The 16594-nt window shown below is 37.2% G+C and overlaps 1 protein-coding gene across 1 annotated transcript in view; it reads left to right on the top strand.

Moving 5' to 3' along the window:
- LOC125128405 (phospholipid-transporting ATPase ABCA3-like) overlaps nucleotides 1–16594 on the top strand; it is a 195777-nt gene that overhangs the window by 80842 nt on the left and 98341 nt on the right. Inside the window, exons 12-15 of the mRNA XM_047782760.1 lie at nucleotides 12071–12225; nucleotides 12893–13048; nucleotides 13362–13572; nucleotides 16071–16221. Of these exons, the coding sequence (XP_047638716.1) occupies nucleotides 12071–12225; nucleotides 12893–13048; nucleotides 13362–13572; nucleotides 16071–16221 (673 nt within the window). The remainder of the gene's footprint in view (nucleotides 1–12070; nucleotides 12226–12892; nucleotides 13049–13361; nucleotides 13573–16070; nucleotides 16222–16594) is intronic.

Raw genomic sequence — 16594 nt, 5'->3', positions numbered from 1 at the left:
GGTTGTTTCCATGTCTTGGCTATTGTAAGTACTGCTGCAGTGAACATTGGGGTGCATACATCTTTTCAAATTATGCTTTTCTCTGGATATATGCCCAGGAAAGAGATTGCTAGTAGTTCTATATTTAGTTTTTGGAAGAACCTCCATACTGTTTTCCATAGTGGTTGTACCAATTCACATTTCCACCAATATTGTAGGAGGGTTCCCTTTTCTCCACAATCTCTCCAGAATTTATTTTTGTAGACATTTAACAATGGCCATTCTTGCTGGTATAGGTGGTACCTCACTGAAGTTTTGACTTGCATTTCTCTATAATGAGTGATGTTGAGCATTTTTTCATGTGCTTATTGACCATCTGTCGTTCCTCTTTGGAGAAATATCTATTTAGATCCTTTGCCCCTTTTTTTGATTGGGTTTGGGTTTGTGTCTTTAGTTTTTGTTTTTGATATAAAGCTCTATGGGATGTTTCTTAATTGTTTCAGATTTGGTATTTTAGGTCTTTTTTCCCCTCCCTCTTTTGCTGTCTTCTACTGTGATTTGCTATCTTTACTGTTGTATTTGGTTGGCTGTTCTTTTTTTATGTTGTGTGTCTACTGTAGTTTTTTGGTTTGCAATTCCCATTAGATTTTGATACAGCAGTCTGTTTATGTACAGTATTTTTTTTTTGTCTTTTGTTGTTGTTGTTATTGTTGTTGTTGTTGCTATTTCTTGGGCCGCTTCCGCGGCATATGGAGTTCCCAGGCTAGGGGTTGAATCGGAGCTGTAGCCACCATCCTACGCCAGAGCCACAGCAACGCGGGATCCGAGCTGCGTCTGCAACCTACATCACAGCTCACGGCAACACTGGATCGTTAGCCCACTGAGCAAGGGCAGGGACCGAACCCTCAACCTCATGGTTCCTAGTCAGATCCGTTAACCACTGCGCCATGACGGGAACTCCTTTTTTTTTTTTGTCTTTTGTTGTTGTTGTTATTATTGTTGTTACAGTATTTTTTTTTGATGGTCACTTAATTTCAAATGCATTTTCAATGTTTTGCATTTGTTCTCTCCTCTTCTCATGCTTGCTAGTTTTGATGTCATATTTATCAGTGGATGATTTCCTATTTTCTTTTCACCCCTACTAGTGAGCTTTCCCATTTGTAATTTTCTTGTTTCTAGTTGTGGCCTTTTCTTTTCAAGCTAGATAAGCTCCTTTAGCATTTGTTGTGAAGCTGGTTTTATGGTGCTGAATTCTTTTAGCTTTTGCTTGTCTGGAAAGCTTTTGATCTCTCCATTAAATCTGAATGAGAGCCTTGCTGAGTAGAATATTACTGTTCCTACCTAAGTTACTACCCTTAAATATATCTTGCCACTCCCTTCTGACTTCCAGAGTTTCTGCTGAAAAATCAGCCTATATCCTTACAGGGGTTTCCTTCTATGTTATTTTTTTCTTTTCCCTTGGTGTTTTTAATATTTTTTCTTTGGATTTAATTTTTGTCAGTTTAATTAGCATGTGTCTCAGCATGTTCGTCCTTGAGTTTACCTTGTACGGGATTCTCTCTGCTTCCTCACGTTGAGTGAGGGTTTCCATTCCATATTAGGGAATTTTTCAGCTATAATCTCTTCAAGTATTTTCTCTGGCCCTTTCTCTCTCTCTCACTTCTCCTGCTAGGACCCCTACGATGTGAACATTGGTGCATTTAATGTTGTCCAAGAGAGCTTAGACTGCCCTCAAGTCTTTTAATTCCTTTTTCTTCATTCTTTTCTGAGGCAGTGATTTCCACCACTCTGTTTTCTACCTCACTTATTCGTTCTCCTTTAGTTTCCTGATATTGATTCCTTCTAGTGTAGTTCTCATTTTAGATACTGTGTTAGTCATCTTAGTCTGCTTGTTCTTTAAGTCTTCTAGCTCTTTCTTAAACATTTCTTATAACCTGTTCATCTATGTCTCCATTCTTTTTCTGATATCTTGGATCATCCTTACTGTCATTACCTTAAATTATTTTTCAGGTAGATTGTTATCTCCTCTTCATTAAGTTGTGTGGGTTTTTGTCTTATTCCTTTGTCTGAAGCACATTTTTCACTTGTCTCATTTTGTCTAAGTTTCTGTTCGTGGTCTCTCTTCTACAGGCTGCAGGATTGTAGTTCTTGCTTCTGGTGTCTAACTCTGGTGGGTAAAGCAGATACCATCACTTGTCTAGGCTTTGTAGTGGGGGGACTGGTGTCTGTCTACCAGTGGTCAAACTGGGCCTTGTCTCTCTGATGCCCAGGGGTGTGTTTAGAGGTGGCTGTGAGTTCAGGATGACTTTAGACTGTCTATGTGATGTAATGTTTTTTGGTACAAGAGCTGTTTTTAATATGGAATCCTGCCACCTCTTTCTTCAGTATATAATGGTCATTATCCCTTTGATAGGAGATGTGGCTGATGTTGTGTTGACCAGAGCCTGCACTGGGTATTGGATGGGGATTCCTGTTTTCTTTGTAGTTGTCTCTCCTCTCTAGTTGTTGGGGTAGGGCCACCCTATCAGTTTTTAATCTGTGTCTCTGCTCTGTGGTGCAACGTAGGCAGGATTGGAGAACCCCCACTATGGGGCAAGTCCCTGAGTATTCCTCCACTAAAGCTGTTTACCTGTGAGTAATCAACCCATTCAAGTCCTATATTTCCTAAATATCATCTGTCTAGTTTTCTATTGTTATAAATGGGTTAAGTCAACAGCTATTATTGTATATATGTATATTTAAATCTTTAATTTCATTTCTTTGGTTTCATATATTTGCTAGTTTGTCGTTAGGTACATATACACTTAGCATTGTAATTTCTTTTCTTTTCTTTTGTCTTTTTGTCTTTTCTAGGGCCGCTCCCATGGCATATGGAGATTCTCAGGCTAGGGGTCTTATTGGAGCTGTAGCCGCTGGCCTACACCACAGACATAGCAACACCAGATCCTAGCCATGTCTGTGACCTACACCACAGATCCTTAACCCACTGAGCAAGGCCAGGGATCGAACCTGCAACCTCATGGCTCCTAGTCAGATTCGTTAACCACTAAGCCATGATAGGAACTTCCGCATTGTTGTAATTTCTTGATGGGTTGAAGCTTTTATCAATATATATGGTCTTTGTATTCTGTAATAATTTTTGTCTTTAAAATATATTTTGCCTGATATTATTATAGCCACTCAGCTCTATTTTGTATCCTATTTGCATAGAATGTCATGTTCTCTCCTGCCACTAGAAACCCATTTGTGTCTCAGAATGAAAATGAGTCTCTTTTTTTATGATACAGATGGATAAATTTTTCCTATTTTTTCTAAATCTAACTTTTATTTGAGAGCTAGTACATTTCCATTTACAGTAAACTCTAAAGGAGTTCCTGTTGTGGCTCAGTAGAAACAGAACCAACTAGTATCTGTGAGGATGTAGGTTGTTCAATCCCTGACTTCATTCAGTGGGTTAAGGATTATGATTGCTGTGAGCTCTGGTGTAACTTGCAGACACAGCACAGAACCCATGTTGCTAGGATTGTGGCATAAGCCGTTAGCTGCAGCTTCAATTTGACCCCAAGCCAAGAAGTTCCATATGCTGCAGATGCAGCCATAAACAAACAAACAAACTGAAAAAGAAGGAATTTCTTTTGTCATTTTGAAATTGTTCTACATCTTTTATCTTTTCATTTGTGTCTCAGAACTAAAATGTTTCTTCATTGCTGCACTGCTTCTTTACTTTGTGATTTTTCTATTAATTACCTTCTTGTTTCTTTTTCTTTTCTTTTCTTTTTTTTTTTTTTTTGTCTTTTTGCCATTTTCTTGGGCCGCTCCTGCAGCATATGGAGGTTCCCAGGCTAGGGGTTGAATTGGAGCTGTAGCCGCCAGCCTACGCCAGAGCCACAGCAACGTGGGATCCGAGCCACATCTGCAACCTACACCACAGCTCACGGCAACGCCGGATCGTTAACCCACTGAGCAAGGGCAGGGATTGAACCCACAACCTCATGGTTCCTAGTTGGATTCGTTAACCACTGCGCCACGACGGGAACTCCTTGTTTCTTTTTTGGTATATTTTTGTTTTTATCTTAATGGTTACTTTAAAGATTAGAATTACCATCTTAATTTTATAACAATCAAGTTTGAATTAATAGCAAACTAGATTTAATGTATTAAAAAAACTGTTTCTTTACAGCACTAGCCTCCTGTTACTATTTTTGTAAATTACATCTTTACCCATTGTATGTTTATTAGTATAATTTTATGTTTATTGTTATCCATTTCTCTTTTATATCATATAATTTAAAAAGGAGTCACAAACCACAAATGAAATAATGCTTGCTTTTATACTTACCTTAAACAGTGTATAACTTTGAATTCCTAGCTATTGTCCTTTCATTTTTCTATTTCTTATCATGCATGTCTACTAGTAACAGGATTCTTTGAGTTTTGGGTTATATGAAGATTTATTAATTTTTCCTCTTTTCTGAAGTATAGTCTTGCTGGATATAGAATTCTGGTTGACAGTTTTTTATTTTATTTCATCACTTTACATATATTATCTTTCACAGGTCTGTACTGCCATAGTTCCCCCCCCACTTATTTAGGGTCACACCCAAGGCATATGGAATTTCCCAGGCTACAGGTTGAATTAGAGCTACAGCTGCAGGCCTGCACCACAGCCACAGCAACGAGGGATCCGAGCCGCATCTGTGACCTACACCACAGCTAACAACGTGGATCCTTAACCCACTGAGCGAGGCCAGAGATTGAACCTGCATCCTCATAGATAGTAGTTGGATTAATTTCCATTGCACAACAATGGGAATTCCATTTCTGTAGTTTTGAAGAGAGCTCAGTTGTCATTCTCACTGAGGGCCCCTTGTATGTAATTAGTCACCTCTCTCTCTTGCTGCTTCCAAGATTCTCTTTTTGAATTTATCTTTTATGTGACTTTACCTATAATGTGTTGTGGTTTGGATCTTTTTGAGTGTATGCTGTTTGGAGCTTTTTTTTTTTTTTTTGTCTTTTTGCCATTTCTTGGGCCACTCCTGCGGCATATGGAGGTTCCCAGGCTAGGGGTCAAATTGGAGCTGTAGCTGCCAGCCTACGCCAGAGCCACAGCAACACAGGATCCAAGCCACGTCTGCAACCTACACCACAGCTCACGGCAACGCCAGACCGTTAACCCACTGAGCAAGGGCAGGGATCGAACCCGCAACCTCATGATTCCTAGTCAGATTCGTTAACCACTGCGCCATGATGGGAACTCCTGTTTGGAGCTTTTTGATGTTCTCTGATGTGTAGATTTGTACATTTCATCAAATTTAGGATGTTTTGGTCATTATTTTTTCAAATATCCCTTCTGTTCCTTTCTCTCTTTCCTCTCCTTATGGGGTTCCCATTATGTGTATGTTGATATACCTGATGATTTTCCATAGGTCTCTCAGGTTATATTAATTTTTCTTCAATTTTTTTCTCTGTATTTCTCAAACTGAACCACTTTTAAAGTTCACTGACTCTTCTGCCTATTCTAATTTGTTTCTAAGTTAATAGAGTGAATGTTTCACGGCAGTTCTTTTTTTGTGTGTGTCTCCAGAATTTCTTGTTGTTTTCCTTTTGTATTATGCTATACAGTAGGCTCTTGTTAGTTACCTCTTTTATATATAGTAGTGGGTATATGTTAATCCCAAATTCCTAGTTTATCCCTCCCCCTCCTTTGATAACCTAAGTTTTTTTTTCTGCTTTTTTAAAGGGCCACACATGTGGCACATGGAGGTTCCCAGATTAGGGGTCAAACTGGAGCTGTAGCTGCCAGTAAACATCATAGCCACAACAATACAGCATCCGAGCCACATCTGCAACCTACACCACAGCTCACAGCAATGCTGGATACTTAACCCACTGATTGAGGCCAGGGATCTAACCCACATCCTCACGAATACAGTTAGATTTGTTACCACAGAGCTACAGTGGGAACTCCCCCAAGTTTGTTTTTAAAATCATGGACTTGGAGAAAAGACTTGTGGCTGCCTGATGGGATGGGGAGGGAGTGGGAGGGATCGGGAGCTTGGGTTTATCAGACACAACTTAGAATAGATTTACAAGGAGATCCTGCTGAGTAGCATTGAGAACTTTGTCTAGATACTCATGTTGCAACAGAAGAAAGGGTAGGGGAAAAAATGTAATTATAATGTACACATGTAAGGATAACTTGATTCCCTTGCTGTACAGTGGGAAAATAAAAAAAATAAAATAAAATTAGAAAAAAAAAAAGAAAGTGTGGCTGTATGGCTGGGTCACTTTGTTGTGCAGCAGAAATTGACAGAATGTTGTGAATCAACTATAATAAATTTTTTTAAAGTATTAAAATAAAATAAAATGTATGTCTGTTTATGTCTTGTAAATAAATTCACTTGTCTTATTCTTTATTAGATTCCACATATAAGTGATATCATACAATATTTGTCTTTGTCTGACATACTTCACTTAGTATGGTAACCTCTAGGTCCATCCATATTGCTGCAAATGGCCATATTTCATTCTTCTTTATGACTGAATAATATTCCATTGTATATATGTACCACATCTTCCTATGGCGGTAGGTATTTAGGCTGTCTCCTGTCTTGACTATTGTAAATAGTGCTGCTATGAACATTTTGGTGCATATCTTTTCTTGAATTATGATTTTTCTCTGGGTATATATACCCAAGAGTGGGATTGCTGGATCACATGGTTGTTATATATTTACTTTTTTAAGGAACTTTCATACTTTTCTCCATAGTGGCCACACCTGCTTATATTCCCACCAACAGTGTAGGAGGTTTACTCTTTTCTCCATACCCTCTCCAGGCTCTTTGTAAACTTTCTGGTGATGGCATTTTTGACTGTGTGAAGTGATACCTTGCTGTATTTCTGATTTGCATTTATCTAATAATTAATGAATTGAGCATTTTTTCATGTTTTTTTGCCATCTGTATGGATTCTTTGGAGAAATGTCTGTATCTTCTGCCCATTTTTTTTATTTGGTTGTTTGTATTTTTATATAGAGAGAGAGCTGAATGATATGTCTGTGTGTTTTGGAGATTGATCCCTTGTCAGTCACTTTGCAAATATTTTCTTCCATTCTGTGGGTTGCCTTTTTTTTTAATGGTTTCCTTTTCTGTTCAAAAGCTTTTAAATTTAATTATGTCCCCTTTTTTGGTTTTGATTTTCATTACTCTAGAAGACATATCAAAAAAGATATTGATGCAATTTATGTCAGTGTCCTCCTCTAAGAGTTTTATACTATCCAGCCTACATTTGGATCTTTAATCTCTTTTGACTTTATTTTTTACATAGTGTTAGAGAATGTGCTGATTTCATTCTTTTACATGTAGCTGTCCAGTTTTCACAGCACCACCAAATGAAGAGACTGCCTTTTTCTCCATTGTATATTCTTGCCTCCTTTGTCATGGATTAATTGAGCATAGGTGCATTTGTTTCTTTCTGGGCTTTCTATTCTGTTCCAGTGATCCCTGTTTCACATACCATGAAGTGTGCAGCATGCAGGGAGCCTAATTCATCTAGTTCTGGTTTTCTTTTTCAATATTGCTTTGGATATTTGGAGTCTTTTGTGTTTTTCTGTGAAAAAATACCATTGGTAATTTGATGGGGATTGCATGGAATCTGTAGAGTACCTTGGACAAGATATTTTATTCTCTTCAATGCAGTGGCAAATGGTATGGTTTTCTTAAATTTCCCTTTCTGATCTTTTGCTGTTAGTATATAGGAATGCAAGAGATTTCAGTGTATTAATTTTGTATCCTGAAACTTTACCAAATTCATTGATGAGCTCTCTTATTCTTAGCATGTTTAAGATTTTCTATGTATAGTATCATATCATCTGCAAGCAGAGACAGTTTTACTTCTTTTTTCCCAATTTGGATTCCTTTTATTTATTTCCCCCTCTGATTGCAATGGCTGGACTTCCACAAATTATTGAGTAATAGTGGTGAAAGTGGCGGGTCTTGTTTTTTTTTATTTTAATGGAAACACTTTCAGCTTTTCACCATTGGGAATGATGTTAACTGTGTGTTTGTCATATATGGCTTTAATTATGTTAATGTAGTTTCCCTCTTATACCCGTTTGCTGGAGAGTTTTTAATCATAAATGTCAAAATCTTCTGCATTTATTTAGATGACCATATGCATTTTATTCTTCAGTTTGTTAATGTGGTGTATCACATTCACTGATTTTCAAATACTGAAAAATCCTTGCCTCCTTGGATTAATCCCACTTGCTTATGGTGTGTGATCCTTTTAATGTGTTTTTGGATATGGCTTGCTAATATTTTGTTGAGGATTTTTGTTTCTAGTAAGTCTTTACCATCTTTTTTTTCTATTAAGAATAGTGCTACTCCAGTTTTCTTTTTATTTCCATTTGCATTTAATATCTTGGTCCATTCCTTCTAGAATGGAATGTGCCTGTATGTGTATGTGTCTCTAGATATGAACTAGGTCTCTTGTAGATAGCATATATAAGGATCTTGGTTTTGAATTCATGCAGCCAGTGTATATCTTTCAGTTGGGGCATTTAATCCACTTACATTCAAGGTAATTATCTATATGTATGTCCTTATTGCCATTTTCTTAATTGCTTTGGATTATGTCTAGGTCTTTTTTCTTACCTTCATTTTTGTTCTCTTCTCTTATGGTTCGATGACTATCTTTAGTGCTGTGTTGGATTGCTTTTTTTATTTGTGTGTGTATCTACTGTAGATTTTTTTGTTTGTGGTTACCATGAGATTTTCATATAGGAGTCTATATGTATAGAAGATTGTTTTAAATTGTTGGTCTCTTAATTTCAAATACCTTTCCAATATCGTATCTTTTTACTCTCTCATGATTGCTGGTTTTGATATCATATTTGTCTGTGAATTTTTTTTTTGTCTTTTTGCTATTTCTTGGGCTGCTCCCGTGGCATATGGAGGTTCCCAGGCTAGGGGTCCAATCTGAGCTGTAGCCACCAGCCTATGCCAGAGCCACAGCAGCGCGGGATCCGAGCCCGTGTCTGCAACCTACACCACAGCTCACGGCAACGCCGGATCGTTAACCCACTGAGCAGGGACCGAACCCGCAACCTCATGGTTCCTAGTCGGATCCGTTAACCACTGCACCACTACGGGAACTCCCTGTCTGTGAATGTTTTTTTACCTTTACTGGATGTTTGCCTTTACCACTATTTCCCTCTTGTAATTTTTTAATTGCTAGTTAAGGCATTTTTTTTCCTGCCTAGAGAAGTTCATTTAGTATTTGTTCTAAAACTGGTTTAGAGATACTGAATTTTACAGCTTTTGCCTGTTTGTAAAGCTTTTTATTTCTCTGTCAAATCTGAAAAAGAACTTTCATGTATAGAGGTTTTTTTGTTTTTGTTTTTGTTTTTTTGGTAGCTTTTTCTCTTTCATCACTTTAAATGTATTCTGCCACTCCCTCCTGGCCTCCAGAGTTTCTTCTGCAAAATCAGCTGATAACTTTAAGGAATTCCCTTATTTTTTGTTTGTTGTTTTTTCTTGTTGCTTTTAATATTTTCCTTTTGTTTTTAAATTTTTATTTGTTTGATTAATGTGTGTTTTGACATGTTCCCACTTGGGTTTATCCTGTATGGTACTTTGTGCATCCTGGATTTGAATAAGTGTGTCTTTCTCTGTTAGGGACTTTTTGGCTATAATCTTTTGAAATATTTTATCAGGCCCCTTCTTCCTGTCTTCTCCTTCTGGGGCCCCTATTTGTGAATGTTGCTATGTTTAATATTGTCCCGGAACTCTTAGACTGTCCCATTTCTTTCATTCTTTTTTCTTCATTTTGTTTCATGGCAGTGATTTCCACCACTCTGTCTTCCACCTCACTTATTCATTGTTCGGCCACAGTTATCCTGCTATTGATTTCTTCTAGTATATTTTTTATTTTTGTTATTCTGTTGTTCATCTTTGTTCTTCAAATCTTCTAGCTCTTTGTTAAACATTTCCCATAGCTTCTCAGTCTGTGCTTCCATTCTTTTTCTGTGACCTTGGATCCTCTATCATTGCTAGGAATTCTGTTTAAATGTAATTTGCTTATATCCTCTTCATTTAGTTGTTTTTGTGGGTTTTTACCTTGTTCATTCTTCTGAAACATTTCTTTGTCATCTAATTTTGTCTAACTTTATGTGTTTGTGGTCTCCTTTCTGCAGGCTGTAGCATCATAGTTCCTCTTGCTTCTATTTTCTGTCTTCTAGTGGTTGACTTTGGTCCAGGAGTTGTGTAGGCATCCTATAGGAGGGACTGGTACCTGCCCACTGGTTGGTGGAGCTTGGTCTTGTCCCTCTGCTGGCAGAGCCATGTCCTCAGTGTATGTTGGTTGCTATCCTCTTGATAGGAAGTGGGATGGTGTGGTGACCAAGAGCCTGCACTGGTTATTAAGTATGACTTCCTCTTTGCTCTGTGGTTAAAATTGCCCAGTCAGGTGTAGGGTCTGCTCCTTAGTTGTTGGAATAGAGGCCCCCATATCTGTTTATAAGCTGTGTTTCTGGTCTGTTTTGCAAGGTAGATGGGATTAGCATGCTGCCACTGGATGAGGAGACAGTGAGTATTCCTCCACTGAAACTGTTCACTTGTGTGGTCTGTTGTGTCACCTTTCGCTTGTTCTGTGGGCTCACTAAGTACACTGTTGTTGGCACTGATCTTGGCCCCACCTTAACTACTGGCATGCCAGCTATTGGCCCTGGTGTCTCTCAGGCATTGTTTTCACCAGGTCAACAGTGCAGAGGCAGCTCAGACCCTAACCTGGCCCAGCCCACATGTGTATGAGCCCACAGCTGCTAAAGCCAGGCCCATCACAGTTGTGGGACCACTCATTATCCAGAATCCTTGCTTTGCACAGCTACCAGGAGAGTTTTAACTCTCCTTTCTAACTTGTATAGCTCCTGGATTTCAGCTGTGATTTCATCCCCACTTCTGTGTATGCACAATCTGTTCTCAAAGCCAGCACAGGGAAATGTGTGCGACTGGGTCACTTTGTTGTACAACATAATAGACAAAACATTGTAAATCAATGGTACTTTAATAATAATAAAAAAGGAGAAAGAAACAAATGAGCAAACATTACTTTTCTATTAACATTAGTAATGACACCTTGTTAAAAAAAATGAATCTGGAACAAATGTTAAAATGGGTAGAAAGTTTAGACAATAGGATTAATGGGGACATTTAATCACCTCAAATGTAGTGGAAAATCTTGAATACATTTTCCCCCTTCAAAGTGTATTTTGTAAAGTAGAATTAGAGTTGTGAAATTTAAGGATTTCTGTAGCTATATTTAGCATGTCAGATATTTCACCATAGAACTATTCTATTTTCCATCTATACATAAAATTTATGTAAATATATTTAGACTATTTTATATGATTATGTCTTATCTTCCAAATAGGTCTTTAATTTCTTGAGGATAAGAATCCTGTGTTCTAAATTTTTAATTTAAAAAAAAACATCTACCAGGAATTCAGCAGCTCAGTGGGTTAAGAAACTGACTAGTATCTATGAGCATGTGGATTGGATCCCTGGCCTCACTCAGTGGATTAAGGATCAGGCATTGCTGTGAGCTATGGGGTAGGTCACAGACATGGCTTGGATCCCATGTTGCTGTGGCTGTGGCATGGGCCAGCAGCTGCAGTGCTGATTCAACCGCTAGACGGGGAACTTCCATGCTGCAGGTGTGGCCCTGAAAAGAAAAAGAAATCTACTAAAATGTTTATAATACAGTGCTAAAATCATAATATACTTCATATATGTTGTCAAATGGCAGACAGCAGGGCTAGAATGTTGGAATAGAAAATTCTTCAAAATATTTTTATTACTTAAGTAATTAATATTTTTATACTCATTGGAAACTAGAATATATGGATTTTTAAAAAAGGAAAAACAATTTTTCCCATCACCAGAAGTTACCATTGATATTTAACCATGTCATATTTGCTGTAGGACATACTGACTTTTTGAGTAATCCATAAGTGTACTCTTAAGACTATTAAATGTATTGTCAGATTCCCTCACTTAAACTAACCTTCTGTCATGTTTCTGCTTAATTCTAGGTTTCTATCGTCCTACAAGTGGAAAGGTATATATTAATGGATATGATATTTCCAAAGACATGCTTCAAGTCAGGAAAAGCTTGGGCTTGTGCCCCCAGGATGACATATTGTTTTCAGACTTGACAGTATCAGAACATCTCTATTTCTACTGTGTGGTGAGTCAGAGATATATTATTTTCCCCAACTGTTTTCATATGCTTCAAGCTGTATGACCTAGGATCCACATCTTCATCCCTATTGAGTGGAAGTTCATTTTTTGGAGGCATTGCTATTTTACCATAAAGGAGGGCAAGGAGAAGGGGAAAAAAGTCTTATATCTAAATAACTCTGTAAGAAAAATCCTGATGAAGAATTTTCTTTTCTTTTTCTTTTCTTTTTTATTTTCCCACTGTACAGCAAGGGGGTCAAGTTATCCTTACATGTGTACATTACAGTTACATTTTTTCCCCACCCTTTGTTCTGTTGCAACATGAGTATCTAGACAAAGTTCTCAATGCTATTCAGCAGGATCTCCTTGTGAATCTATTCTAAGTTGCGCCTGATAAGCCCAAGCTCCCAATCCCTCCCACTCCCTCCCCCTCCCATCAGGCAGCCACAAGTCTTTTCTCCAAGTCCATGATTTTCTTTTCTGAGGAGATGTTCATTTGTGCTGGATATTAGATTGCAGTTATAAGTGATATCATATGGTATTTGTCTTTGTCTTTCTGGCTCATTTCACTCAGTATGAGATTCTCTAGTTCCATCCATGTTGCTGCAAATGGCATTAAGAATTTTCTACGAATAAAATTGGAAGCACTATGTAAACGCCGTCTTCTTTTCTAGATAAAAGGAGTACCTCCAGAGATACGCCTCAAAGAAGTTAACTCGATGCTGACTTCTTTTGGCCTGCTAGAAAAGCGTGATGCTCTTTCAAAGTCACTAAGTGGAGGAATGAAACGCAAACTCTCCATCATCATAGCACTTATAGGAGGCTCCAAGGTAAAAAACAATTAACATGATCCTTGCTGCAGCTGACATATAAAACTGAGCTGACCTAAACCTATGAGCTGTAACAAACCTATTTCTCTAAAATAAACTTCCCAAATGATAATTTGAAGGATTTCCCATTATCAATTCCCAGCTGATATAAAAGTGATTATGGGGTTTTAACTTACTATTAATTTCTAAGAGTTCTCAATGCACTCTAGATTATGTATTTTAATTGAAATATGTCCTCCATGAATAGTAAGTTATTCCGTGAGAGGCATAAATGAGTTAAATATGATCATGTAATTTTTCTTTTGATGTTTAGGTGGTGATACTTGATGAGCCAACATCTGGCATGGACCCAGTCTCAAGGAGATTCACCTGGGATGTCCTTCAGCAGCTTAAACAAAATCGTACCATCTTGCTGACAACCCACCACATGGATGAAGCTGACTTCCTGGGCGACCGTATAGCTATCATGGCAAAGGGATACCTGAAATGCTGTGGCTCTTCAATTTTCCTGAAAAAAATTTATGGTCTCTCTCCCTTTGATCATTTTTTTTGGTCTTTTTAGGGCCATACCCATGGCATATGGAGGTCCCCAGGCTAGGGGTCAAATTGGAGCTGTAGCTGCTGGCCTATGCCACAGCCACAGCAATGCTGGATCTGAACCGCATCTGCAGCCTACAGAACAGGCCATGGCAATGCCAGATCCTTAACCCACTGAGCAAGGCTAGGAATTGAACCTGCATCCTCTTGGATGCTAATCAGATTCATTTCCCCTGAGCCACAGCAGGAACTCCTTGATCATTGTTTAGATGCTAGTATCTTAATAATATTCTCTAACATGATTTTTTTATTTTTGTTCCTCTGCACATCTCTTCCAAATATCTTGTGTCCTATTACATTGTCTAAACTATTTAAATTGGCTATTTGTAATTTATACATATCCTATACAGTTATTTTTCACTATGATCCAAAAAGCATATTCCAATTTAGAAAATACTTTTATTGAGCTCAAAAAAAAGTTGTGTTTATTTTTTCATGTGGTTTCTACCTAAGTGGTTATGTTTTGTAGGAACGAAGTAATTCTTCCAAGGAATTTGATACATAGATTGATGGCTTATGTCTAGATATCGCTGACCCTTTTTTCCCTATTGCCAAATAAGTATCAATCACCCTTTAATGTATTAGTTAAATGGTTTCTAGTTTATTTTCATGAAATAATCCTGAAATGTCACAGTTGATCAACAAGAATGTATTCACTATTAATAAACAGTGAAATAAAAATCTTGACTTTAATGGGTATATAGTCTGGTTAGTAAGACTAGTACATCAAAAATTATCTATCTATATCTATATATTATATAGATAGATATGATATATAATTGATATATATATATGATATATAATTGAGTTCTGAAATTACATGTTTTAAACCAGTAAGTATATCAGGGATTCAGAATTGGAGGGTATAAATCAATGAAAATAATTAAGGTTGATATCATTCCATTAATCATTAATTTGCTGTTTGAATTCATCCACTCAGCTCACATTTCTTATAGGTGAATCATATATCATTTTTACACACATTTATTTCACCTCTTCTTCATAACCTCACCATTTTATGGAGCAGAAAACTGCAGCATATACAGAAGTATGTGCAAACTATGCAGTAAGTGGCAGAGTTTTGTACCTGGGTTCTGCTGACACCAAAGCCCATTCTTTGCACTTTAATATGCTATCACTTTCCCTCTACTCTTTATCTCAAAGAGAATATTGAGCTTTAAATAGTAAATTTGATGAATATCAGAGTAGAAGGACTTACACTGTTTTCACTTATAGATGAGGACATAGATGTTGATATGCCTACAGTAGTTTAGTTGAAGACACATAATCATTATCTAAATATATTAGTATTTGCAGAGTGCTCTTAGTTACAGACCTTAAAAAGGCAGTGGAGGAAGGAACACCTCTTTTTTAGGAGATGAGAATAAAAATGAGCATTTTTGCCCTTGGTACAATAAGGAAGTCAGCCTGGATCAGAAGGCTGTTGGGAAGGATCAATGAGAAATTAAATTTGACAGACAGGATAGAAAATAGAAAGGCACTGAAAACCGCAAGAGTGGTTTTAATTTGATGTACAAATGCATATATGTATGATATATTTAGAAATATGGAATTCAGAAGACCCGTTCGAGAATATAAGAGCTTGAGGTTAATAGATGCAGACTCTTGCCTTTGGAATGGATAAGCAATGAGGTCCTGCTGTGTAGCAGTGGGAACCGTGTCTAGTCACTTATGATGGAGCACGATAATGTGAGAAAAAAGAATGTACATGTGTATGTGTGACTGGGTCACCATGCTGTACGTAGAAAAAAAAATAATGCATTGGGGAAATTAAAAAAGAATATAACAACATAAAGACAGCCTAAAGTGATGAATGCTAAAATAAGAATTAGTGCAGCAAGACAGGAAAAATAAACATGTGTGTCTATACATACATACATACATGTGTGTGTGTGTGTTTGTGTGTGTAAGATCCTGAAGGAATCAGAAACACTTGACAAAAGTCAAGACAGAAGTTACGGAAGTCCATGTAGCCTATTGTCACATGATGAAGGGAAGACTTCCTAGTACAGTGAGGTGAAATTTTGAAGTTTTCATCATTAAGTATAGTGAAGTAAAATTTCCACTTTAATTACATGTCCCTGAAGTGTGGCAAGTGAACATTAAATGTGTAAAGAATGATGGAAGGAAGGAAATTCAAAAAAGACATAAAACAGTAAGATTTTAACAAGTTTAAATTTTGGTAATATTCCGAAGTCAAAGATTAAAGAATCAGAAACTGACTAAGAGGAATTAGTTGAAGGTAATTTGAAGACCATATTCTCTCAAGTACATTATTGATGGCCCTTAAAAGTGAAATTTTAAAAAAGCAAGATCCTATGCTTCTTAGTGTTAAGTATATTATGTGTTTAACTTGAGCAGATTGCATTTTCAAAATGTTGATTTTTTAAATGGATGTTTTCAGGTGTTGGATACCACATAATTATGGTCAAGGAACCTCATTGCGATGTTAAGGAAATTACCCAACTGATTCATCATCATGTACCAGAAGCCATATTGGAGAACAATGTTGCAGCCGAATTATCATTTATCCTACCCAAAGAGTATACACACAGGTATGGATCCAGATAATGTTAGATAAATGGTTTGGGGTAACCAGAAATCACTACTACTTTTCTAGGTCTCTTCAGGTTTGGAAAACAGGTTATTTCTTGTATCCTGAAGATTTCACTATTTGCACAGAGGGAATTCACATAACTTTTATTTCCTTTAGGTTTGTCTTGATATATTTATTTCTCTTTCTTACAGCCTGGTGTTAAGTAGTGGTAAGAAATAATAGGCTATTGGCACAAATTTTGTTCTTTGTGAGTCAAATCAAGTGAATTGCTAAGATAATAAGAGAAAAAGTGGCCCATATGGAAGCTCCTAGAACTAGGAGCCCTAGAAATGACAGGAAATAGGCAGTTTGACTGCAACAGTTAACCAACT

Source organism: Phacochoerus africanus, chromosome 5, assembly GCF_016906955.1.
Source record: "Phacochoerus africanus isolate WHEZ1 chromosome 5, ROS_Pafr_v1, whole genome shotgun sequence".
NCBI classification, from domain to species: domain Eukaryota; kingdom Metazoa; phylum Chordata; class Mammalia; order Artiodactyla; family Suidae; genus Phacochoerus; species Phacochoerus africanus.
Note: the sequence above shows the minus strand (reverse complement) of the source record. Positions and strands in the feature narration are given on the sequence as shown.